At 39.5% G+C, this 21,263-nt stretch overlaps 2 protein-coding genes across 13 annotated transcripts in view; one reads left to right on the top strand and one right to left on the bottom strand.

Moving 5' to 3' along the window:
* dock7 (dedicator of cytokinesis 7) overlaps positions 1-21,263 on the top strand; it is a 47,780-nt gene that overhangs the window by 9,880 nt on the left and 16,637 nt on the right. For 7 of the 12 annotated variants that reach the window (XM_019894374.1, XM_019894370.1, XM_019894367.1 and 4 more), the window contains exons 10-22: positions 32-112; positions 241-403; positions 767-909; positions 1,012-1,105; positions 1,255-1,417; positions 12,060-12,177; positions 12,293-12,363; positions 13,667-13,805; positions 14,730-14,831; positions 15,453-15,539; positions 16,747-16,978; positions 18,770-18,934; positions 19,905-19,925. In XM_019894374.1, the coding sequence (XP_019749933.1) occupies positions 32-112; positions 241-403; positions 767-909; positions 1,012-1,105; positions 1,255-1,417; positions 12,060-12,177; positions 12,293-12,363; positions 13,667-13,805; positions 14,730-14,831; positions 15,453-15,539; positions 16,747-16,978; positions 18,770-18,934; positions 19,905-19,925 (1,579 nt within the window). The remainder of the gene's footprint in view (positions 1-31; positions 113-240; positions 404-766; positions 910-1,011; positions 1,106-1,254; positions 1,418-12,059; positions 12,178-12,292; positions 12,364-13,666; positions 13,806-14,729; positions 14,832-15,452; positions 15,540-16,746; positions 16,979-18,769; positions 18,935-19,904; positions 19,926-21,263) is intronic. The other 5 variants (XM_019894369.1, XM_019894373.1, XM_019894372.1 and 2 more) reach the window with 1 other exon arrangement.
* angptl3 (angiopoietin-like 3) lies at positions 2,888-7,982 on the bottom strand. Its single transcript, XM_019894379.1, has 7 exons — positions 7,246-7,982; positions 6,679-6,789; positions 6,482-6,593; positions 6,245-6,358; positions 6,008-6,103; positions 5,478-5,750; positions 2,888-5,336 (listed from the first exon to the last, which is right to left on the bottom strand). Exons 1-7 carry the CDS (start codon positions 7,771-7,773, stop codon positions 5,152-5,154), a joined length of 1,419 nt encoding a protein of 472 aa, XP_019749938.1. The 5' UTR covers positions 7,774-7,982; the 3' UTR covers positions 2,888-5,151.

Below are 21,263 nucleotides of genomic sequence, written 5' to 3'. Positions count from 1 at the left end.
CCTTGCTTCACTAAAACTGTTTTTTCTTCAGTTGGAGAAGGTGCTACAGCAAGGAGATATTGGGGAGTGTGCGGAACCTTATATGGTGTTTAAAGAATCTGACGCAAACAAGGTACGTATAATATGTATAAATGTGCATGCTTTATGATAACAGAATGAACTGTAAAGTGCATGATTACATAAACAAAAGAAACTTTGGGAAAGTTGTTGTTTGTTGACATGTTGTATCTCTTGTTGCAGAATAAAGAAAAATTGGAGAAACTCCGTAGTCAATCTGAGCAATTTTGTCAACGCCTTGGCCGGTACCGCATGCCCTTTGCTTGGACTGCCATCCACTTAATGAATATTGTCAACAGCGCCGGCAGTCTCGAGAGAGATACTGAGCTGGAGATGAGCCTTTCAGGTATTTTTTATTTTGTTTTTTTAACTCTATTAATACAGCCTTGCGTGAATGTCCAGTGTTTGCATCATATTACCGCGGAATGGTGTTGCTAGATACACAAGATACTGTATTTTATCATACTGTGAAAATATGGGATTTATCTCAAGACTAATTTAACTACCATGTTGCAGGTTCATATAAAACCAAATGATTGTGATGGCTTTACTGCTCACTAATGACACACATTTTAGAAACCTTTGTGAGTGTACACTATTCTGGATTCAGAGACTAAGCATGCCAAGTTGTCATTTTTGTATTAGCTTTTGCAGAGGTCTGTGCTCTCTTTGCTCCCGTTACTAGCATTTTGACTCTTATTTTGTGCAGAGAGAAAGGGATCATGGTCAGAACGACGGAACTCAAGCATCATGGGAAGGCGGTCTTTGGAAAGAACCACCAGTGGAGATGAATCATGTAGTCTGACTGGTTTTAGACCTGCCACCTTAACCATCACCAACTTCTTCAAACAGGTCTGCGTAGCCACAGCCAGACACAGAAATTAGATCTGAAATAGAGCAAAGGCATGCAGCATTTCCAAAGCGCTCTTACATCTGATGTTTTGTTTATTTTAGGAGGGTGATAGGCTGAGTGATGAGGACTTATACAAGTTTCTTGCTGATATGAGAAGACCTTCTTCAGTGTTGAGGAGACTGAGACCCATAACAGGTATAAACATATATACACCTTTGACATTTAAGAAAACAATTGTGGGGAGCTGGTTGATTTACTGACAGTATTTCTTATTTTCGTTACTAATGCCATCAAGTGTCCTTCATCAAATTCACTCTCATTGCCATTTTTGACTTTCCCTGCAGCCCAGTTGAAATTGGACATTTCTCCAGCTCCAGAGAACCCCCACTATTGCTTGACACCTGACCTCTTGCAAGTTAAACCTTACCCAGACAGTAGAGTGCGCCCCACCAGGGACATCTTGGAGTTTCCTGCCAGGGATGTATATGTGCCAAACACTACATACAGGTACAAGATGATTTTCCTTTTATTTTTATCTGTTGTCTCAAAAGGTTATTGTCTAATGTGTGACTGGAAGTGTAGAGATGGTACAGATGGGGCAAAGAAAGCCTCCATGCGCAGCAATTTTGTATGGCCCTGTAATACTTTGGGCCTGATTTACTAAGATCACTGATAGTGAGCGCTAAATTCTGTTCCTTTTCACAGATTGTGTGTTGACGGACGTGTTGCATGTGATGTACTAAGTCCGCAATCTTTTTACTAAAATCCCAAGGGCCGCCGATTTGCATGTTCACTTTAATAGGGTGGCAAAAAGTTGGAGACCGCTGTGTATAATAGCCTGTTTTGCACAAGGTTGTCAGCATGGGAAATCGGGGAGAGCAACACAAGCGCAAAATGCTTTAATAGGGTGGCAAAAAGTTGGAGACCGCTGTGTATAAAAGCATGTTTTGCGCAAGGTTGTCAGCATGGGAAATCAGGGAGAGCAACACAAGCGCAAAATGAAGTGTGAAGAGATGTAATTGGAAATGTTAGGGGAAGAGGCAAACAAACATTCCTGAGTTTGCTGCAGTAGGTTAGGGGAAGCCAACAACTGCATGAAAGCAATGTTGTTTGATCCAACTTGTCCCAATTGCATGGCAGTTGGGCATACACATATGTGCCCATCTTGCATGTTATTGTGTCATTGTATTATTGTACACTCAGGGTAATCTTTAAGAGACATGATGCTTTAATACGGGGCCTTTGTTTGTGTTTGTGTGTGTGTGTGTGTGTGTGTGTGTGTGTGTGTGCGTGCCTGTGTGTACCCAGTATGCACTCACTGAGGACTGTGTATGGGATTTTTATTGTTTTCACGATCATCTAGGCCTGCCATGCTATTTTATTTTCCCCGGATGATATATTTTACCAGAAACTCACGATAAATGAACGTGTGTGTGTGTGTGTGTGTGTGTGTGTGTGTGTGTGTTTGTGTATATATATGTATGTATGTATGTATATTTTCTTTATTAATGCCACTGATAAAGATTTTCTAATTCGCTTATCCTCACAAGGGTCGCGGGTGTACTGGATCCTATCCCAGCTGTCTTTGGGCAGTCGCCGACACACACTCGAAACTGGCTGGCAGCCGTTCGCAGGGCACACATAGACGAACAACCATTTGCACTCACAATCACATCAGAGCACAATTTAGTTCAATTTAGTTCAATTAACATGCCACACATGTTTTTGGAATGTGGGAGAGAACCGGAGAAAACCCACGCAGGCACAGGGAAAACATGCAAACTCCACACAGGAAGGCCAGAGCCGGAATCGAACCCTGCACCTCTGCACTGTGAACCTGACGCACTCACCAGCTGACCACTGGTGGCCCAGTGGTCAACTGGTGTGTGTGTGAGTGTATCTGTAAATATAAAATACATTTCTTTTTCTCACACATTTCTCAGTTGAGATAACTTCTTAAAAATGTCACATTGGAGAGCCATTTGATATTCTTGTTTATTATGTGATGAGCCTTTCGAACACGTGTACAGAGCATGATGACACACATTTACAGAACATTTGTGTACAATTGACAGGAGTCAATGTGACCCAAAAATATCAAAGATATAATATCTATCTTAACAGACGGCATACCGTAAGCAGGTGCATGATTTAAATACTTAAGTGAGTAAAAATGAGAACAAACAATGGGCACAAACAAAACTAAACACATCATTTCCTAACTTTCACTTGACTTTTATCTTTTGGTTTGTGCTCTAAGCCACTGGGAACATACTTAAGTCAGGTAGAGCCTTCCTGTTAAGCGAAAAGATAAATTGAGCAAGGCTACATTTGCAATTACTTTTTTTTTTTTTTTTAATCATTCATAGTTGTTTTGTCTGCCAATGGATTGTTGTAATACTCCAGTCAGCGTGCTGAATCAATCTCCATTTTTCAAGCGACTTATATTTTGCTGTATGATGATAGTTCTAATGCCCAGCTCTGATTACCTTTATGGCATTGTTGCATCCTTTCCCCATTGCAGTTTTTTAAGACGTCTGTATTTTTCGGACAATTGTGATTATTCATTCCTTAAATAGTCGAATTCAAAGTTTTGTCACAACTGCAAATGGAGCTGGGCTCGCTTTGAGGTGGAGGTTGGAAACGAATGTATACGTTGGACGACGAGTGAGTCGGCCGGACACCACTGTAATATGATGGGTAAGTTCGGATTTTTACTTATTAGCTAATGTAATATACCCTACCATTGCTAGTTAGAACAAACTCTGTGGCGTTTGTAGACTCTACTATATTATATTCATTTAGCAAATGATGCTTGTGGGAGTGGCCTTTTACTGAAATTCCTTTGAGACATTTAAAAATAAGTGCAGCTCACCCTGGACAGGCTGAAAAGCCTTGTCGCAGTTACTGTAGTTTGATCACTATCTAAACAGAGAGCAAAGTATGACCTTTAACTTACTCGCTCTATATTGTTGGAGTTGTCTTGTGCGTGTTCAACTTTCTCCAGCGAACTTAGCTTAGCATAGCTTGCTCCAAATCATCTAAATGGCCAGTGATTGACTGTGAGTGTAGGGCGGTGTGGTTATTGTGGGAAACGGGCGTGCTGGCCATCGGGAATTTTGAGAACATGTTGATTTTTCCAGAACGGACGCTCTATTCCAGACCATTCAAACCACATGATGGCTAAAACACCCACCCACGACCACCCCCCGTCGCTGGTTAACTTTTGAAAACATTTCGGCGTGTGAAGACCGGCGCCCCACCCCACGCCCTGCCTTTGAAGTATATCCTGGGCCAATTTTGGTCCCAGTACGTCCCTGGTGGGAAATATGTAAAATAAATAAGGAGCAGGCGAACGTCACAGTCACTGCTGGATCATTTTGTTAAGTTCTCAGCTATTAATGGGAAAGAGGGGCACTTGCAAATTTGAACAACACCACACCCTTGAAAATCAATATTAAATTGTTCTTTATTTAGGTGAATTTGGTGAGGTGTTCAAACGTCAAATTTGGTAAACAATTTTTATGTGGAAAGGAGTCCTTATTCAAAGGACATTTTCCCCAGCAGGGGGGGAAAAATACAGGTGTGGGTAGCGTGTGCTCGTAGGGCAGGGGTGGAGCGATTCCCAAAGTAACCGATGGAATAATCAATAGGATAATAAATTTCAAAAAGATTTGTTTGTGACATCCCTACTTGTAACCTGTGCTTTTGAACACTATGTGCTATGTACTGTGTACTATGTGTATGTACTATGTACACTTCTCGGTCTCGTAGATGATATTGTCCCACATTGTAAAATTGAAAATGCACCGCTACAATTAGCTCTCGTTCGACTAGAAGGACTATAATTCCTATGATTCTTAGACATGGAAGGAGGAAGTCGTTCCAGCATGACGAAAACAACCACCAGCTAGCGAAAAGATGCGGATGAAAATGAGAGCGCAAACATAACAGAAATAAATTTGAGTTAAATCCATCCATTCAGGGCACACCGCATTACAAGGTGCTGTGTCGATTTTTGAGAAAATTTGAGGATTTTAATTTCGTCAACATCCGAAAAAAAGGGTACTTGTTTTGTTTGGTGTGCTATAACAGCCTCCTCCAAAATCGTGTTTTCCGTGATACTGCACAACAAAAATCTAACATAATTGACAAGCATTTGTGTTATGTTTCAGTGATGTACATTAGTGGTTGATGAAAAAATGCCAGTAGTGTTGTCAGAGTTGTCATGGATGTCAGTTTCAGTTGAAACCTTCAGCACTTGTGGCAGGTCGGATGGAGAATTTGGTCATCTTGAGGGAATATGCTGATGCGTTGCCAGGTTTCCAGGGAATACCCCTTCTTCTCGCAGGACGTGCCTTCGGTCTAACCCACAGATACCTTCCATTAAGGTTGTTCTCTCCACATCCCGTAAACCACCAACCACCTGCAAAAGTTTGAACAAGAGATACAAGTTGTACAAAAATGCATTATTTTGGCTCTGATTTGTTACTCGAAGCGGCAATGACGAATGATGCCGTTCATTCTGGTTAATTTTCAGATTTTGGTGTGGTCGCAAAAGGTATACCTGTGTAATTGCGTGCACAGTGAGAAACTTGTGGATTGCCATTATTTTGGTCTTTGGTGGAAAATCGCACACCGGAACTGTTGCGCATGGCATCAACCAGGTCACCGGAGAAGTGGCTAAGATGGAGTGCATAATGCTCAGTGGCGTCATCCAATGAGAAGTGGTACTCAGCCCAGTGTTTTTCCTCCTTCCAGTCCTCCAGATCAATTTTCAAGATGTACAATCCTTGTTGTATTATACTATGGATCTTCTTCAGACCCAACCAGAAGTCCTCTGCATACAACACATGATTCAACTTGGGTTAGATATCGAATGGACCATAAGGATGTTTAACTACATCAACACCATGATGCTTGCTGGCATTTAATCTCAATTCTTCTGGCCATTATTTTCCCATGTCGATCTATTTCTGCGTGTTTAGACGCAATGCGAAACAAACAAACCAAAACTTGGTGCGAACAGTTGTCATTCTCACACTTTCATTGGTATAGCTAAGTGGAAACAACAAAAAAGTGTGAAACAATACTTACTTTCCAGATCTCCGAAACCCTTTTCGTACTTTTCCCATGTCTGGTCAAAATCCACTGACCCATCAACCCTGCGTTGGATCACAGTTGAACCTCCATCTATGGAATGCATTGCAGATATTTTTCATGGTAACATTGAAATTTCACCCTTACTGTTAACAATGAATAGATTTTAAAATAGAACCTGATGAGAATCAATGACGTGATCAATTAAAAAAAAAAAAAAAAAAAATCACCCACCAGAACCCATTTCACAGTAAACGTTGAAAGGCTCAGATTGTTTTGGCTTGATGGTGTAAATTCCACTCTTGTTCACTTTTCTTTCAAATAAATCAGTGCAGTCAACAGGCAAATCTGAAATGACCAAGACAATGTACGTCAATGCACAAATGCAAATGTCTTCAATTTGTTTTTGTTTTTTTAAGAAATCACACCTGAACAGGAAATGGAATTATATTACTAATGTTTTTATGTTACCGTTTTCATCTAAGTCAGATGTATTTCTTGTCAGATACTCAAATATGTCTGGAGATGTCGTCTCCAAATCCATTGCTTTATCGGCTGTATCTTGGAAATTGTCATAGTTGAGCTGCAAGACACCATTGCAGTCTTTCTATTAGGCTCTGTCATCACCCATCAATGTAAAAAACAAAAAAACAAAAACAGGTGTCTACCTTTTCCTCCATATTCTTAATTTGGATTTTCTGATGGTCAAGCTGCTCATGCTGTTCCTGCACAGCTTTCAGTAGACTTGTGATTGTTTTCTCCTGAGTTTCAATCATCTCCTGGACAGAACAATGAAAAAAAAAATTAGCACCTACATGTTCATGACACCACCGTCAGAATGGGCAATTTAAATTCTCAAGGACTTGGTAGTGGTTGTTGGTGACAGTTCAGTACTAAAAATGTTGACGAATGTTCAATTTTACATCTTGAAGCAAAACATTTTAATCCCACAAATAACCAAAGACTACTACTTTCGAGCCTCCGGCGACAGTCAGACTATCAGTCATAACAAGGAGACCTTATCAATGGGTTCGGATAGATTAAAGTTCTTGAATGTGCAATTCTACAACGTGTGTCAAGTACAGTATTGATTTGTTCAAAGCACAGAGATGCAACAGCTATGGAGTTATGCAACACCTCTTTCTCTCTATCTAGTTTTATCTTGACCTGTACAGATGTAGATCTTTCTTTTTATTTATTTATTCATTTTTTTCACATCCGTATTTGCTGCTTACCTTGAGTGCTGTAATTTCTTTGAGCTGGTCAGGATGGAGCGTATGTTCCGACAGTCCCTTCAACCTCTCCTCAAGACTTCCCACCTTGCTCTGTAGCTGTTCACGCTCCTGCACAATGTTATTGATCTTCGAATTGATTTCCAAAGACAGGTTCTTGATCTCCTCGTTGTTTGTTTTCAATACACCGGTTGTCCTCTTCAGTTCTTCCTCTTCCTCCTTGATTTCTGATGTGACCACTGAAAGTTGGTAAAATGACCTGTCAAAAATATTCAGTTTTTGGAAGATGTCATTGATTTGGTTCTTGGTCTTGTGCACAAACTCCCGTAAGCTCTGGCCCAGCTGAAGGAGGCCATTTGCAAGAAGGCGGACGTCGTCTAGCATGGCAAACCGAGACTTTGCCCCTGTTGGAGTTGGCAATATAGCAAGGCCTTCAGAAGGCGTTGGGAGGATGTCATCTTGACTCGCGTTATCCAGGGGAAGAGCAGCACTGGAACTGGCTAGCAACAGTAACAGGAAAAACAGCGTCATGATTTCTCTTTCTAACGTATTGTGAAGACCCTTTTCATTCTATCTCCCGACCAGACTTCCAACATATAATGCGCGAGCAGCATGTTGCCCCATGTTATATACCACCCGCTGTAGGGAGGGGGCTTAACTGATCTTTAAACCCTACCATTTTGTTACTCACCTCCCCCTAAACTCGCCTGGAGCCCTCCCCCTCCTGAACAAACAAATCACAGCGGTGAGCAAATGACATACCTCCCCCCCCCTCCTCTTTCAACACATTTAACTCCAATCCGCTCTTCATTAGCCCAACCACCCTCCCCACCCCTCCTGTTCTCCGTGTGGGAGTTTTAGCTGATCAGCAAAAAGCCAAACAATGGCCGTCACAGGTGTTGGATGGATAGCCTGTCTGACCAATTTGAAAATTTGGGTCCACGCGCATACATTACTCTGATTGATAATGCTATATATAATTAATACTCGAGCTTGATTTTAGCCTCCTGCTGAGTCAGCCTAGCACCATGTTCTCTTGACTATAGCAGGAAGCGGCCCATCATTTGCGCCAGAGTTGAGCTATGAGGCATGAGAAATGTTGAAACGCTTGGACCGTGAAGATGCATCATTTTGATTTTATAGTTATCTGGAGTCATTACAGCTTTTTTTTTTCTATTTTGAATGGTGTAATCCTTTTTCACTCCCATCATCTGATATGATAAAAAGGGCCAAAGCACTTTTAAAAGTGAAAAATAAAATGATGAAAACAAATTTTCGTTTCTGATGTTTAGAATACAAGTACACATAATTGTATGTGCAGCATTGTAAGGTGACCACCAAATTCCGTAATACAGACGCTCCCTAGCTTACGAATGAGATACGTTCCGAACGATCGTTCGTAAGGTGAATTCGTTCGGAAGTTGCTTCAGTGCTATATTTTGTATGGAATGTTTCTCCATCTCTTCTAAGATTTTCCCTCTTTTCTTGCTAATGATTGTCGATTGCATCAGCACTACACCTTTCACGTGTTCCATTATGCGATCTTTCTGTTTATAAATGGTATCGATGGTCGAACGTTTCATGTTGTATGCACGTGCAACGCTCACCATTTTCTCACCCGCATCAAGCTTCTTTATTATTGCCACTTTCATTTGAAATGAAATGGCTTGCCTCTTCTTTAACAACTGGGCAGAGGAAGCCGGATTCGGGGTGGATGCTGGGCAAGCTCTCACAGTGCCTCAGTATGTCACTCTTGACGCAGGTCAAGGCGCGCTTCTCGGTCACGTTAGGTTACCGCTAAAATGAAACCCGGGAGCGAGCAAAATTAGTATAAAAACAACCATCTTTGGAAAGTTTCTTTGGGAAGGGGAAAAGGCCCAGCCAGGAGACAGAAGAGGAGCCTATGACTTATAAGAAAAAGAAGGCTACATTTGATTGACAGTATCCGGAGTGTAACTTCAAAATACGGATTTATTTCAGTAGGAGATTCCCATGCACCAAGCCCACTCTGCATAATATGCGGCGATGGTGAGTCGTATTTTTCATGCACTTTGTATCTTATTTTGAAGGCACGTTTAAACGTTACCATACCGACCAGAGAGTGTTGCGGCCAGATAGGACGTTCCTCGTGTCATGATTCGGGTTTATTCACGTTTCGAAAACACCACAGTTTTCATGCAGGTAATATCACATTATTTTGTTGTATTTATCTGTCACACCTTAAAGGCCAGTCCCTGAAAATATTGTCTGACATTAAACTGGCCTGTGGGGCAAAAAAAGGTTGGGGACCACTGTCATACACTGAATACCACTAAGGAAACCCACATAAACAACTTATGGCATGCTGAGCACGTTTTGAGAATCACCATTTTAAATCTATATTTCAAGTGATCATTTGAATCCTTTCAGGGACAGCGGTTACCACAGTGGACAGCTTATCATGTTATCAGGTTACAGGGTGCATGAAAGGGTTAAATTAAAGCACATGGTCTATTTTATTTACAAATGCAGCCCAAAAATGTTATGCTTGGTTATTTATTTGGTTTTTGTTTTTTTTACCTGCTTCAGTTTTTTTTTTCTTTTCGTCATTGTCACTTTAAAGCGCAATCACTGTGTTAAAAAAAAAAAAAAGCACAGCCTTTGATTATTGGATTTCTGAACTAATTGTTGGTCTTGAGTTGTCTTGTCTCCTTTTTTCCCCCCTTCATCTCTTGCCGAAAAACTCACTCAAAACACTTGGAAAGTATGCATCGACTTCCCTTGGAACTGGCAGTGTTGTATTTTAAATTTTAGAAACAGAGCCACATTTTGATCATGGGAAGCGCTCCCATTTTGATTCGACTATCAAGAGCCAGATGAAAAACGATCATTTTACAAGACCACTGACATTCCCATGCTTCTTTGGAAGTTGTGTTTCCAGCTGTGATCTCTGCGGAGTCATCCCTGACGTCACTGCGGTTTATTGCCTGATCCTAGGTTACTTTGCACTTCCTATTCTCCTGCCCCTCCTGACATCTATCATGGGTTTATTCAACATTCAAACAACTCTGTATTTTAATCGCATTCCTCTCTGGGCATTTGTTCACACAAAATGTGAGTGGTTTGTTGAATTTATAATTTGCTTAAGACCTACACAGAAAGTTTATGTCAATTCCAATACTTTGTACATAATACATGTTGCTGTATTCCAGTGCATCTGAATAAATTAGTTTATCGTGAAAGATGTAATTTATTTCTGTATTTCTATCCAAAAAGCACAACGCACAGATTCACTGTATTCAAAGAGTGATCTGTTTATTTGATGATTGTGGTCTGCAGCTAACAAAACCCCAATTTACTATTTCAAAAAAACAAAACAAAACGAAACAAAACAAATCCATCAATCAATCAGTGATGATGATGATTTGCATGTTTTTCGTGTAGTGAGGTGACAAACGTGCAACACCAGTGTGGATTTAACTTTTTTCAATATTATAATTTTACGAGATTTGTCATTTTTCAATGTTTATCAGCTTTAAGTAATAAACAACACATACATCTTAACATGTCCATTAAATCTATAGAATACTGTGTATGAATTTAACTTTTTGAATTATATTATTCAAATGAATTACACTTCCCTGGACGTTCAAATGTATTATTTACGGTACCTCTATCATATTAACATAGACGGCAGGAGGCCCTTTCTCAACACAATTAAAGCTTGGAATTTTCTACCTTTTGTTGGATCGCTGTTTGAGATTAGCACCAACACAGAATCGGGGTGGAGGGTCACTAAACTGATAAGCAATTGTCACTGTCGACAAGTACTGCATACATCATGCTGTACAAGACGATTATCTGTGTGCGGGACGTAGGACTGTCTTGATCCTAATTTTTCATGTCTGATACGATACCGATATAGCAGCCTAGAGTACCATTAGATTCTGATATCGGTGCTGTACGATATCAGCAGGAATGACACATTCTTACTTAATTTTTTCAGTATAAAATGTCAGAAGAGACTTGATCAAGACTTTGTGTTGTGTGTGTTGTGTTATTTTTGTTATTTTGACTTCAAGATGGCGCCGCGAGAGTGGCTGCCTTTCCAGCAGCTCCTATATTTTGTTCTTCTACTTCTTCCTTTCATAACTTTGCTGCTGTGAATTGGGAATTTCTCCATTGCGAGACTAATAAAGGTTTTCTTATCTTATCTTATCTTATCTTATCTTATCAAGTGATACCATTCAAAAAGAGAACACTAGTCAGCAACAGTAGGTATTGAGAAAATCTGACTGATATCAATAGCGGATCAGGATAACCCTAGCGGGAAGCCACGTTGCTGTTTGAATATGCACGCAGCCACTGCGATGTCTCACTGTTGTGTCCTGTGCAAAGACACAGGCGAATAAATGTCATTTCTTATATGTTGAGCTGGGGTTATCTGAAATGTAGTTACTAGCGACATGTCAATTTGATATTGATAATCACACAATCGTCTGACCGCAAGAATTTTCTGTTTTCCTGTCTGCATAAAAATGTACGGTGCACAATGAGTATTGATATTGTGCATTTCTATTTAATTAGAATTAACTCATCTCATGTTTAATCTTAAATATTATATGTATATATATATGTATGTAAATATATGTATGTATGTGTGTGTGTGTGTGTGTGTGTGTGTGTGTGTGTGTGTGTGTGTAAGCAGGTTATTTATATCAGCTCTGCAGAAGTTTCTTTTCAAGAAAAATACTGACCCCTACCCCTAAAACATGCCTTTATGCGATTTATATAATATCCTGTGATTTTTTTTTTTTTTTTCCATGCTCATTTTGCAGAAATCTGCTGTATGTGAACCCGCAGAGTCTTAACTTCGCCAATCGCCAAGGCTCAGCCCGCAACATTACAGTGAAAGTGCAATTCATGAATGGAGAAGATCCGAATAATGCTATGCAGGTATGTTAAGATGGACCAATGGCTTGTCATGTTTTATTTATTTATTTTATTTTTTTGATGTTGACCATATATCCATGGCAGTAAAGTAGCTCTTTAAACACCTCACTGTTCCCAGGTGATATTTGGGAAGTCAAGCTGTGCTGATTTCTACAAAGAGGCCTATACGTCGGTGGTCTACCACAATCGGTAAGAGTGTTTTGTCCCTGATCCATGTTTACTGTGAGTTTTCATGATTCGTGTATTGCTTTAATTCATTTAGAAAAACTTTTACATACAATGAGTCTAATTGTATTTTTAACGTGATCCCTGAAATTTTCAGATTATTTCCGGTTAAATCTTGACTGGACAAATGTTTTCTTCATTAAGAGAGTGCTGTTGCTTTTTCGCTTGTCACAACACTAAGATTTTGTTACATTTTTCTTCTTTTATTTTATTTTTTTATGTATACGGCAGGGGTCCCCAACCGCCGGTCCGCAGGGCATTTGGTACCGGGCCGCACAGAAAGAACTTGCCTTAATTCCGTTTTATTTATTTTGGAATACGAAAGATGTTTTATTTTGAAAAATTACCGGATTCTCCGTTACATCAGTCTGTGTCACGCTTGACATACGTCAAGCCATGCTTCTCCGTCACGTGACCGATTACGCTAAAAACAAAACGCCGGTTGTCTCGAACGTACTTAAAAGTACGTTCGAGACAACTGGATTAAAGGTATGGCTGAATACTCTGAGATCGCCACAAGAGCACTGTTGCTTTTTCCGACATCCTACCTGTGTGAGGCAGGGGTTTTCTGCAGCAACGGCGACAAAAAACAAAATTACGAAGTAGACTGGACATAAACCACACACTTGAGGTGTCATTGTCTCCTATTACCCCGAGATGGGACCGTCTGGTTGCAGAAAATCAAGCTTGGGGCTGTGGTGAGTCGTCATTTTCATGCACATTGAATTTGCGTTGCATCGTATTTTGAAGGCATTAAACATTACCATAGCGATCAGAGTCTTGCGGCCAGATTAGACGCTCCTTGTGTTTATTATTATATTTCGAAAACACCACAGTTTTCATGCAGCTCATGCCATATTATTTTGTTGTATTATTTCTGCCACACCTTAAATGCCGGTCCCTGAAAATATTGTCTGACATAAACCGGTCCATGGGGCAAAAAAGGCTGGGGACCCCTGGTATACGGTATTTTGGAAAAACCCGCGAAGCACTGAAGCCACAAAACATGAAGCGCAAAGTGGCGAGGGATTACTGTAATACGTTTGATTTGACTTTCCCTTGTCCTCAGACTCTTGTTATGAACGGACTCAGAAATAATTTCAAATAATTTGCATCTTGTAAACAATGCACATTTATTTCTCAAATTTAAATCTTTCTAGAATCAAGCCAACTGTCCTTCCTTGAGATTCATCAGTGTTTTGATGAATTTTACGGATGTTGAGTGTTAGATGCCAACTTGAAACAACACACTAATTCCCTTGAACAGATCCCCTGACTTTCACGATGAGATCAAGATCAAACTCCCTGCCTCCCTATCGGACCACCACCACATTCTCTTCACCTTCTACCACGTCAGCTGCCAGCAAAAGCAGAACACGCTGCTGGAGACCCCTGTGGGATACACGGTGAGTAACAATAGAGTATGAAAGATAACCCCACATGTTCAAAATAAATACCATAGTATTCATTTTAACTAACAAGTTCACAGATTTGTCACATTTTTGGGTTAAATGTACAGATTTGATGTAAAGGAAGTAACTGCATATTTTTGAAGCTGTTGTATTTTGCAGTACAACACAGTTTAAAGTCGAACCTCGTTACAATGTACCTCGAGGGACATAATCCGTTGTCAACATTTCCAATAAAATGGGCGCCAACGACGATGTCTAATACAGGATGAACGTTTATAGATGTAAAAACATGAACATGTAATACAGTATAAACATGTCAATTACAAATACGGGAATACAGTATGACGAAAACATTCAGTCAGCAAATGAAAAGTACCTTTTCCAGTTCAGGATGTGCCGCGCCCGAAGCCGTTTATGATCATCTTTCAATCTGTTGGCCTCGAACTCTGCCATGATTTTGTTGCTATTACGGATGATTGTCGAAATCGTTGACTTTGCCAATTTGTAGTCTTGTCTGCTTCATCTGGGAGACTCCCTTTCGAAAGTGAGAGGCAATTTCAGCCTTCACAAACAGCGAGATTTGCTCAGGGCCGCGCCTTGTCTCCGGAAGTACAACAATGTACGGGTCAATCAGTAACGTTGCTAAGCAACGGACGGGAGTCCCATGCTATACATTTTGTTCATAAGCAAGGTCACGGCGGCAGCTCGATTCACGAGGATTCGTTGTAACGAACGCATTTTCACTATTTTGTTGGAAAAATGTGGTCGTTATAATGAAGATTAAGTCGTAAAAGTGTTCATTTTAAGCAAAATCGGGACTTTGAAATGTGAACGTTATAGGGGTGAAAACGTAAACGGGGTATGTTGAAAAGAGGTTTGACTGTATCAACAGTCATTACACTTTTTTTTTTTCTCCAGTGGATACCCATGTTGCAGAATGGACGTTTGCGGACTGGGCACTTCTGTCTTCCTGTTTCTCTGGAAAAACCACCACAGTCCTACTCTGTACTTTCACCAGATGTAAGTCATAAAACCATTGTTTATAATGATTACAAATATTGAATTTATATCATGAAAGATGTACTGTAGGTCACATTAGACGAGTAGTTTCACACATTCGTCGCACAGTTCTGAAATTAGGGGGTCAGAATCCGGGTATCTGGCCATCTTGTGTGGAGTTTGAATGTTCTCCCCATGGTTTTGTTAGTTTTCTCCAGCTACTCCCACTTCCTCTCACATTCCAAAAACATACATGGTAGGTTCGTTGAAGACTCTAAATTGCCCATTGGTGTGAATGTGGATCTGAGTGTGAATGTTTTTCTGTCTATATGTACCCTGCTTGGCTGGTGACCAGTTCAGGGTGTTGAAATCAGATGGGATAGGCAGGTCACCCTTGTGACCCTTGTGATGATAAGCAATGTAGGAGATGATCGAAGTTTGGTGCAGATAAACCATGAGTCACACAGTTTGCAATATGAATATTTCCCAAATATGTTAAATATTTCTAGAACTTTTTCTTCATTGCTATTTACATTGAAAATTTTGTGACCTATCCGACATTCTCGTTACAAATTAGCCGAAGCAATTGATCATACAGTACATTAGGCGACACACTAAATCAGGTTTTATTTCGGACTTCAGGTTCCTCTCCCAGGAATGAAGTGGGTGGACAACCATCGTGGGGTATTCAATGTGGAGGTAGTTGCCGTTTCAACTATCCACACACAGGTAATGTATCACATTGAGTCTACTATATAGTATTACACGCCTATGTGTCTCACCACAGGGCAGAAGTTTGTTTTTTGGTCAGCTGTATCGTCTACAGTGGCTATCAGAAAAAGCATGGATGAACTTTCTCATCAACTGCTGGTCCTCATTCTGATCAATTTTATATTCATGTGATTTCTTATTCGCCATGAGCCACGACAACTCATCATGGAGTCTTTTCCCTGGTGGAGGCAAGACTAAGTTCGCAAATTACATTTTGTTAATTACAGCTCAGACTGTGTAAGTAGAGCAGACGCATTTTCAACAACAATGCCCCCACCTCTACTGCGTCTGCAATTTAACCGAAGCAGTAATCGGTTATGGCTAATCCGTAAATCCAGCAAAAGCCAGTGCAGCCCTGCTTACCTTTTTGCGTTGATAGTGCTTTCATACTGTCTCTTGTCTACTAAAAGTGGCTCAGGAACTTCATCCAGCCGAGCTAGTCGTGCCATTTGTGTGGGCGTGCTTAGTTTGTACACCTTACATAAAACCTTGCTCACAGAAACATTTCAGAAATAGGAAGATAAAAGGTTTATTTGGTTGTTTAATTTCACACACCGATCCAACTCCCAGTATTTGTATAAAAGTAAATTTTCCACATTATGTCCCGTTTTAAGTTTTGTTATGGTTCTCCAGTACAATTATAGATATTTCCAAGTAGACATGCACCAATTCGCAACAGGAGACAATGAACACAAACAGCATCAGAACCAGTCTTTTGCAAAAGGGGAGGCCGTCGCCTTCATTGCACCACGGTCATCCAACGTTCTGTTTCCCTTCTGCTCCTTTTATTAAGATAAAAGAAGTAGTCACAATACTACCTAATATGGGTGGTTAATATGTGTGCAGCAGTGACTGAGTCAGCGTCTGCCTTTTTGGGTGTAGCACAATTCAAAGCAGTTTACAGCAAGCAATGTGTTTTACAGAAAGCAATGTGTACTTATATGATAACATATGTACAATGTTATACAATCATTGCATCATCTTTCCACTAAGTGAGCCAACTTTCCAACTCAGAGTTAAAAAGTTGGACACTTCAGTCAAACTACATTAATTGCTTGAGATGTGTATTCCTTATCATAATTGTATTTATTCCTGTATGTTTCTTTCAATGTTTCTGTGTCCTTACCATACCATTCTCTGATTATCCCTTGCTCTCATTTTCCAGGATCAGTACTTGGATAAGTTCTTTGCATTGGTGCATGCACTGGATGAGCACATGTTCCCAGTCCGGATAGGGGACATGAGAATCATGGAAAACAACTTGGAAACTGAGCTGAAGTCAAGTATAGCAGCACTCAACTCTTCCCAGCTGGAGCCAGTCGTTCGATTTCTTCACCTTCTACTTGACAAATTGGTTTTGCTTGTGGTTCGACCTCCAGTCATTGCTGGACAAATCGGTATGCTACTGCTTGATTTCATTTCATCATTTCATATCTATCTATCTATCTATCTATCTATCTATCTATCTATCTATCTATCTATCTATCTATCTATCTATCTATCTATCTATCTATCTATCTATCTATCTATCTATCTATCTATCATTATTAAACATAAATAAAAGCAATATACAATGATTCATGTTCAACCTATATTTAGTTGAATACACTATGAAGACAATATATTTAATATTCAAACTTTTTTCATTTTTGGCAACTAATCATTAACTTAGAATTTTATGGCTGCAACACTTTCCAAAAATGCCGGGACGGGGTCATGTTTACCACTGTGTTACATCACTCTTTCTTTTAACATTCAATAAACGGAGGTGAATTCTTGCCTGATTTACAGCCTCAGCTTTTCAGCAGTCCGGGGTCCCTCTCTTTCGATTGCACCACATGTTTTAAATGGGAGACTGTTCTGGACTGCAGGCAGGCCAATCTAGTACCCGTACTCTTTTACTACGAAGCCACGCTGTTGTAACATGGGCAGACTGTGGTCGGGCATTTTCTTGTTGAAATAAACAGGGGCGTCCATGAAAAAGTAATTGCTTGTATGGCAGCATGTTTCTCCCAAACCTGTATGTACCTTTCAGCATTTATGGTGCCTTCACAGATGTGTAAGTTACCCATGCCGTCAGCACTAACATACCATCACAGATGCTGGCTTTTGAACTTTGCGTACATAACAGTCCAGATGGTTCTTTTCCTCTTTTGCCCGGAAGACATAACCTCCACAATTTCCAAAAATAATTTGAAATGTGGACTCGTCAGACCACAGAACACTTTTCCACTTTGCATTAGTCCATCTTAGATGTGGTCAGGCTCAGAGAAGCAAGTGGCATTTCTGAATGTTGTTGATAAATGGCTTTTGCTTTGCATAGTAAACATTTCAGTTTCAGATGTAGTGCCCAACAGTATTTACTAACATTGGTTTTTTTTAAGTCTTCCTGAGTTACCTAGATGTCAGTTTTTGATGCGTGCCGCCTGAGGGATCGAAGGGCACGGGCATTCAATGTTACTTTTTGGCCTTGCTGCATACATGCAGGGATTTCTCTCGATTGTCTGAATCCTTTATTGATATTCTGGCCCACAGATTATACAATTACTAAATTCCTTACAATTGTACAGTGAGGAACATTGTGCTTAATTAAACTGTTTGACTATTTTCTCATGGATTTGTTCACAAAGAGGTGAACCTGGCCCCATATTTGCTTGTGAATGACAATTAAGGGAAGCTCCTTTTTTACCCGATCGTGGTACACACCTGTTTCCAGTTTGCCTTTTGGTGAAGTTAATAGTTATTTGCTCAAAACAATAAAGTTGATCAGTTTCAACATTAAATATATGTCTTTGTTGTGTATTCAATTAAATATAGGTTGAACATGGTTTGCAAATGATTGTATTCATTTTTTTTTTTTTAAACACAACTTCCCAGCTTCATTCTAAACGGGTTTGTTCCAGCATACCTTAAATTGTGTTCCGTTTCTTACTTCAAGACCTCTTTAAATAATAATAAACAAACTTCTTCATCACTTTGTAACATGAGTCATTTAATAATTTTAAAAAGCAACCATTTGCTAAGAAAAAAAAATACTCAATGTCTAATATTTCAAAACTTATTTTATACTTCTCATTTATGTGGTAAAGTGTCTCTATCTAATACGTACTGTGTACTTTGTATTTTAGTTATGTCTAACCCATTTTGTGCTTGTGTGCTTTATTATTTTTTTTCTTATTTTTTTTTAGTCAATCTTGGTCAGTCATCATTTGAGGTTATGGCAGCCATTGTAAACCGCCTCCATAAGTACCTGGACACCAGCCAGGACATGCATGGCCGCAACAGCCTGCTTTCTTCATACATCCACTATGTCTTCCGGTTGCCCAGCACTGACCCCAACTCTCCTTCGCCAGGTATTTAATTAAACAATCTTTCAAGGTCAGGTGTGAAGTAAACTTGGCCAACCATCTTTTGAGTCATACTTACGGCTAAAACTATTTCAAGCATACTTCCATTAGTTTTTTTTTTTTTTTTTAACGCAAACCATCCAGGTTCATAGTTGGACCCATAGCAACGCACTTAACAACGAAAATGCTTTTGTTCATGTCATCTACGGCGAGTGATGTCATTAACAGAATGCCCAGTTGCCAGTGAGCCAATGCATTTTTGATTGTCCCGTGAACTGCTCTTTGCCATTGTTATCGCGTTATTTGGCGAAATGCTTCGGCGCTATGTAGCAATGCACTGTTCACATTCAGGCAAACAGTTGTTTGAGTGGCCAAAAGCAAAGAATAGGGCATGTAAATAGACCAGAAAATTTAAATGATAGTTTTGTTCTCGCAAAGCAAATGAATTTCACGCCGGTTTCAATGAGCATTCTTTGTTACAAGCACTTCGAAGACCGGAGTTTGCAAAAAAACATTGATGTGCTAATCGATGAATAACTCTAGCTGTTGTTTATGAAACAGATTAGTAGATTTAAAGTATTACATGTGTACATGGATATACATCTACCAATGCGATATAATGTACGGAGTGGTCGACAACTCAACAGAACGACCTTAGCAATGATAATGTAGGACACCAACCCACTATGACTTGTGCTCTCAGTGCTAGTGGGAATACTTGGACTAAGTAAGTAATCCCATCATGCGCAATGATTTTTTTTTTCATGCACATTTTATTTTGTTATATTTACTTGTGACATAAAAATATTTTGTTTGGGATTTTCTAAAATGTCTTCACAGTTGACCTTTAACGGTGTGTCTTCTCGTTTTTTGCTTACCTCATCTTTTTGTTTTCCTCATATTTTTCTTCTTGTAATTTTCTCACCTGTTTCCTTTCTTCTCCCACATCAATTTTGCTTTCGTTTGCCTGCAAAAGATGTCAAATCTACCTCAACAGGTATCTATGACAGTTTCATAGACATTGAAGTTGTTTTGCAATCCATCAGAATGATTTGCATTTCTCAATTCCTGCTGCTATAGGTGTTGACTGGTTATTATTTAAATGATATCCATTTGCCACCAACTGAAAAAGACTTGAGTCCTGCTATATCACACTTGCCTTTAGGGGAGAAGGTGAAACATCTGCTAATTTCTTGTTTTTGGTCTTAAATCCTTTTTTTTTTTGTTTGTTTTAATAGCTGAAACCTAAAGGTATAACATATCAAATACCATTGGCATTTTGCATTCTAAATACCCACTTTCTGTCATAAGAACCTCAAAAACATTTAACCGTTAATCAATTCCATTTATCACTTTTAACTATTTGGGTTATTGGGTATATATTGGAATCTCGAATTTTTTTTCCCCTTCAGCCCGTTTGCAACCTCAAACATTAATAAATCGAGGTAATATTTCCAATTGAAATGAATGTAAGTGCAGTTTTTACATAACTTTTTTTTAAACCAGTGTAATATAATGCAACCTAGAAATAAGGAAAAACAAATTACGTATTGTAAAGATATAAAACGGAGGGGAAGAAGACGTCTTTTCTATAATAACGGAGAAAATCTGTTTTAAGTGTTCTTTTAACCATGTCTGTTTCTTTTCTCATTCATTAAATGATTCTGGCATACCAATTCCGGGAAACTTTCCTTTTTCTAACTTAAAAGATTAATTCTCTACAAATTCCTTTTGATCATTTTTATTTATTTATTTTTTTATTTCCTCGCTCACACGATCACCAAGGACTGCTTTCTTATTTTTCCGTCTAATGAAAATCAATACAGCAACACATACGCAGCCTGCTTCTAAAACGCAAAAACGGACAGATCTTTCTGCTCATTTATGACAAGAGCTTCCAATAACACTCTCAGCTTCCCTTTTATTTGGAGTCATTCTGACTGTTTAGTGCTCTATTTACGCCATTTGCAAAAGTTCCTGTATGTTCACATGGAAGGAGCTTCTGCATTCATTCAACCCGGCCACTTCTGGCATCTGATTGGATGAATGGATTGTACGTTGGTGGAACTTTGGCCTCGCGCCAATATGCGGGGACAGCTAATTGATGTGATTACACTGACATTGACCGTTCATTCTCTTAATGCAAAAGACACTACATTTTAGTAAATGACATACACTTTAAATCAATTTTGGGGATGAAAATGAAATGATTTTTGGTGTTGCAGTTGCTATTTGTGACTGGATGATCAAGAATCCGGCACTAGAACTTCCGTCTACATATGCGACGGCTTTTACCTTAAGCTGCCGAAGGATATCGCTAGTTTTTAGATCACGG

Source organism: Hippocampus comes, unplaced genomic scaffold, assembly GCF_001891065.2.
Source record: "Hippocampus comes isolate QL1 unplaced genomic scaffold, H_comes_QL1_v1.1 scaffold282, whole genome shotgun sequence".
Lineage (NCBI taxonomy): Eukaryota > Metazoa > Chordata > Actinopteri > Syngnathiformes > Syngnathidae > Hippocampus > Hippocampus comes.
This window is presented reverse-complemented; position numbering and strand designations above follow the sequence as displayed.

Coding starts and splice junctions, on each gene's coding strand:
- angptl3 (XM_019894379.1), bottom strand. CDS start 7,773: ATGACGCTGTTTTTCCTGTTACTGTTGCTAGCCAGTTCCAGTGCTGCT. Junction 6,790..7,245: donor AAGAAATTACAGCACTCAAG/GTAAGCAGCAAA, acceptor TGTTCTGTCCAG/GAGATGATTGAAACTCAGGA. Junction 6,104..6,244: donor TTACTGTGAAATGGGTTCTG/GTGGGTGATTTT, acceptor TGCATTCCATAG/ATGGAGGTTCAACTGTGATC.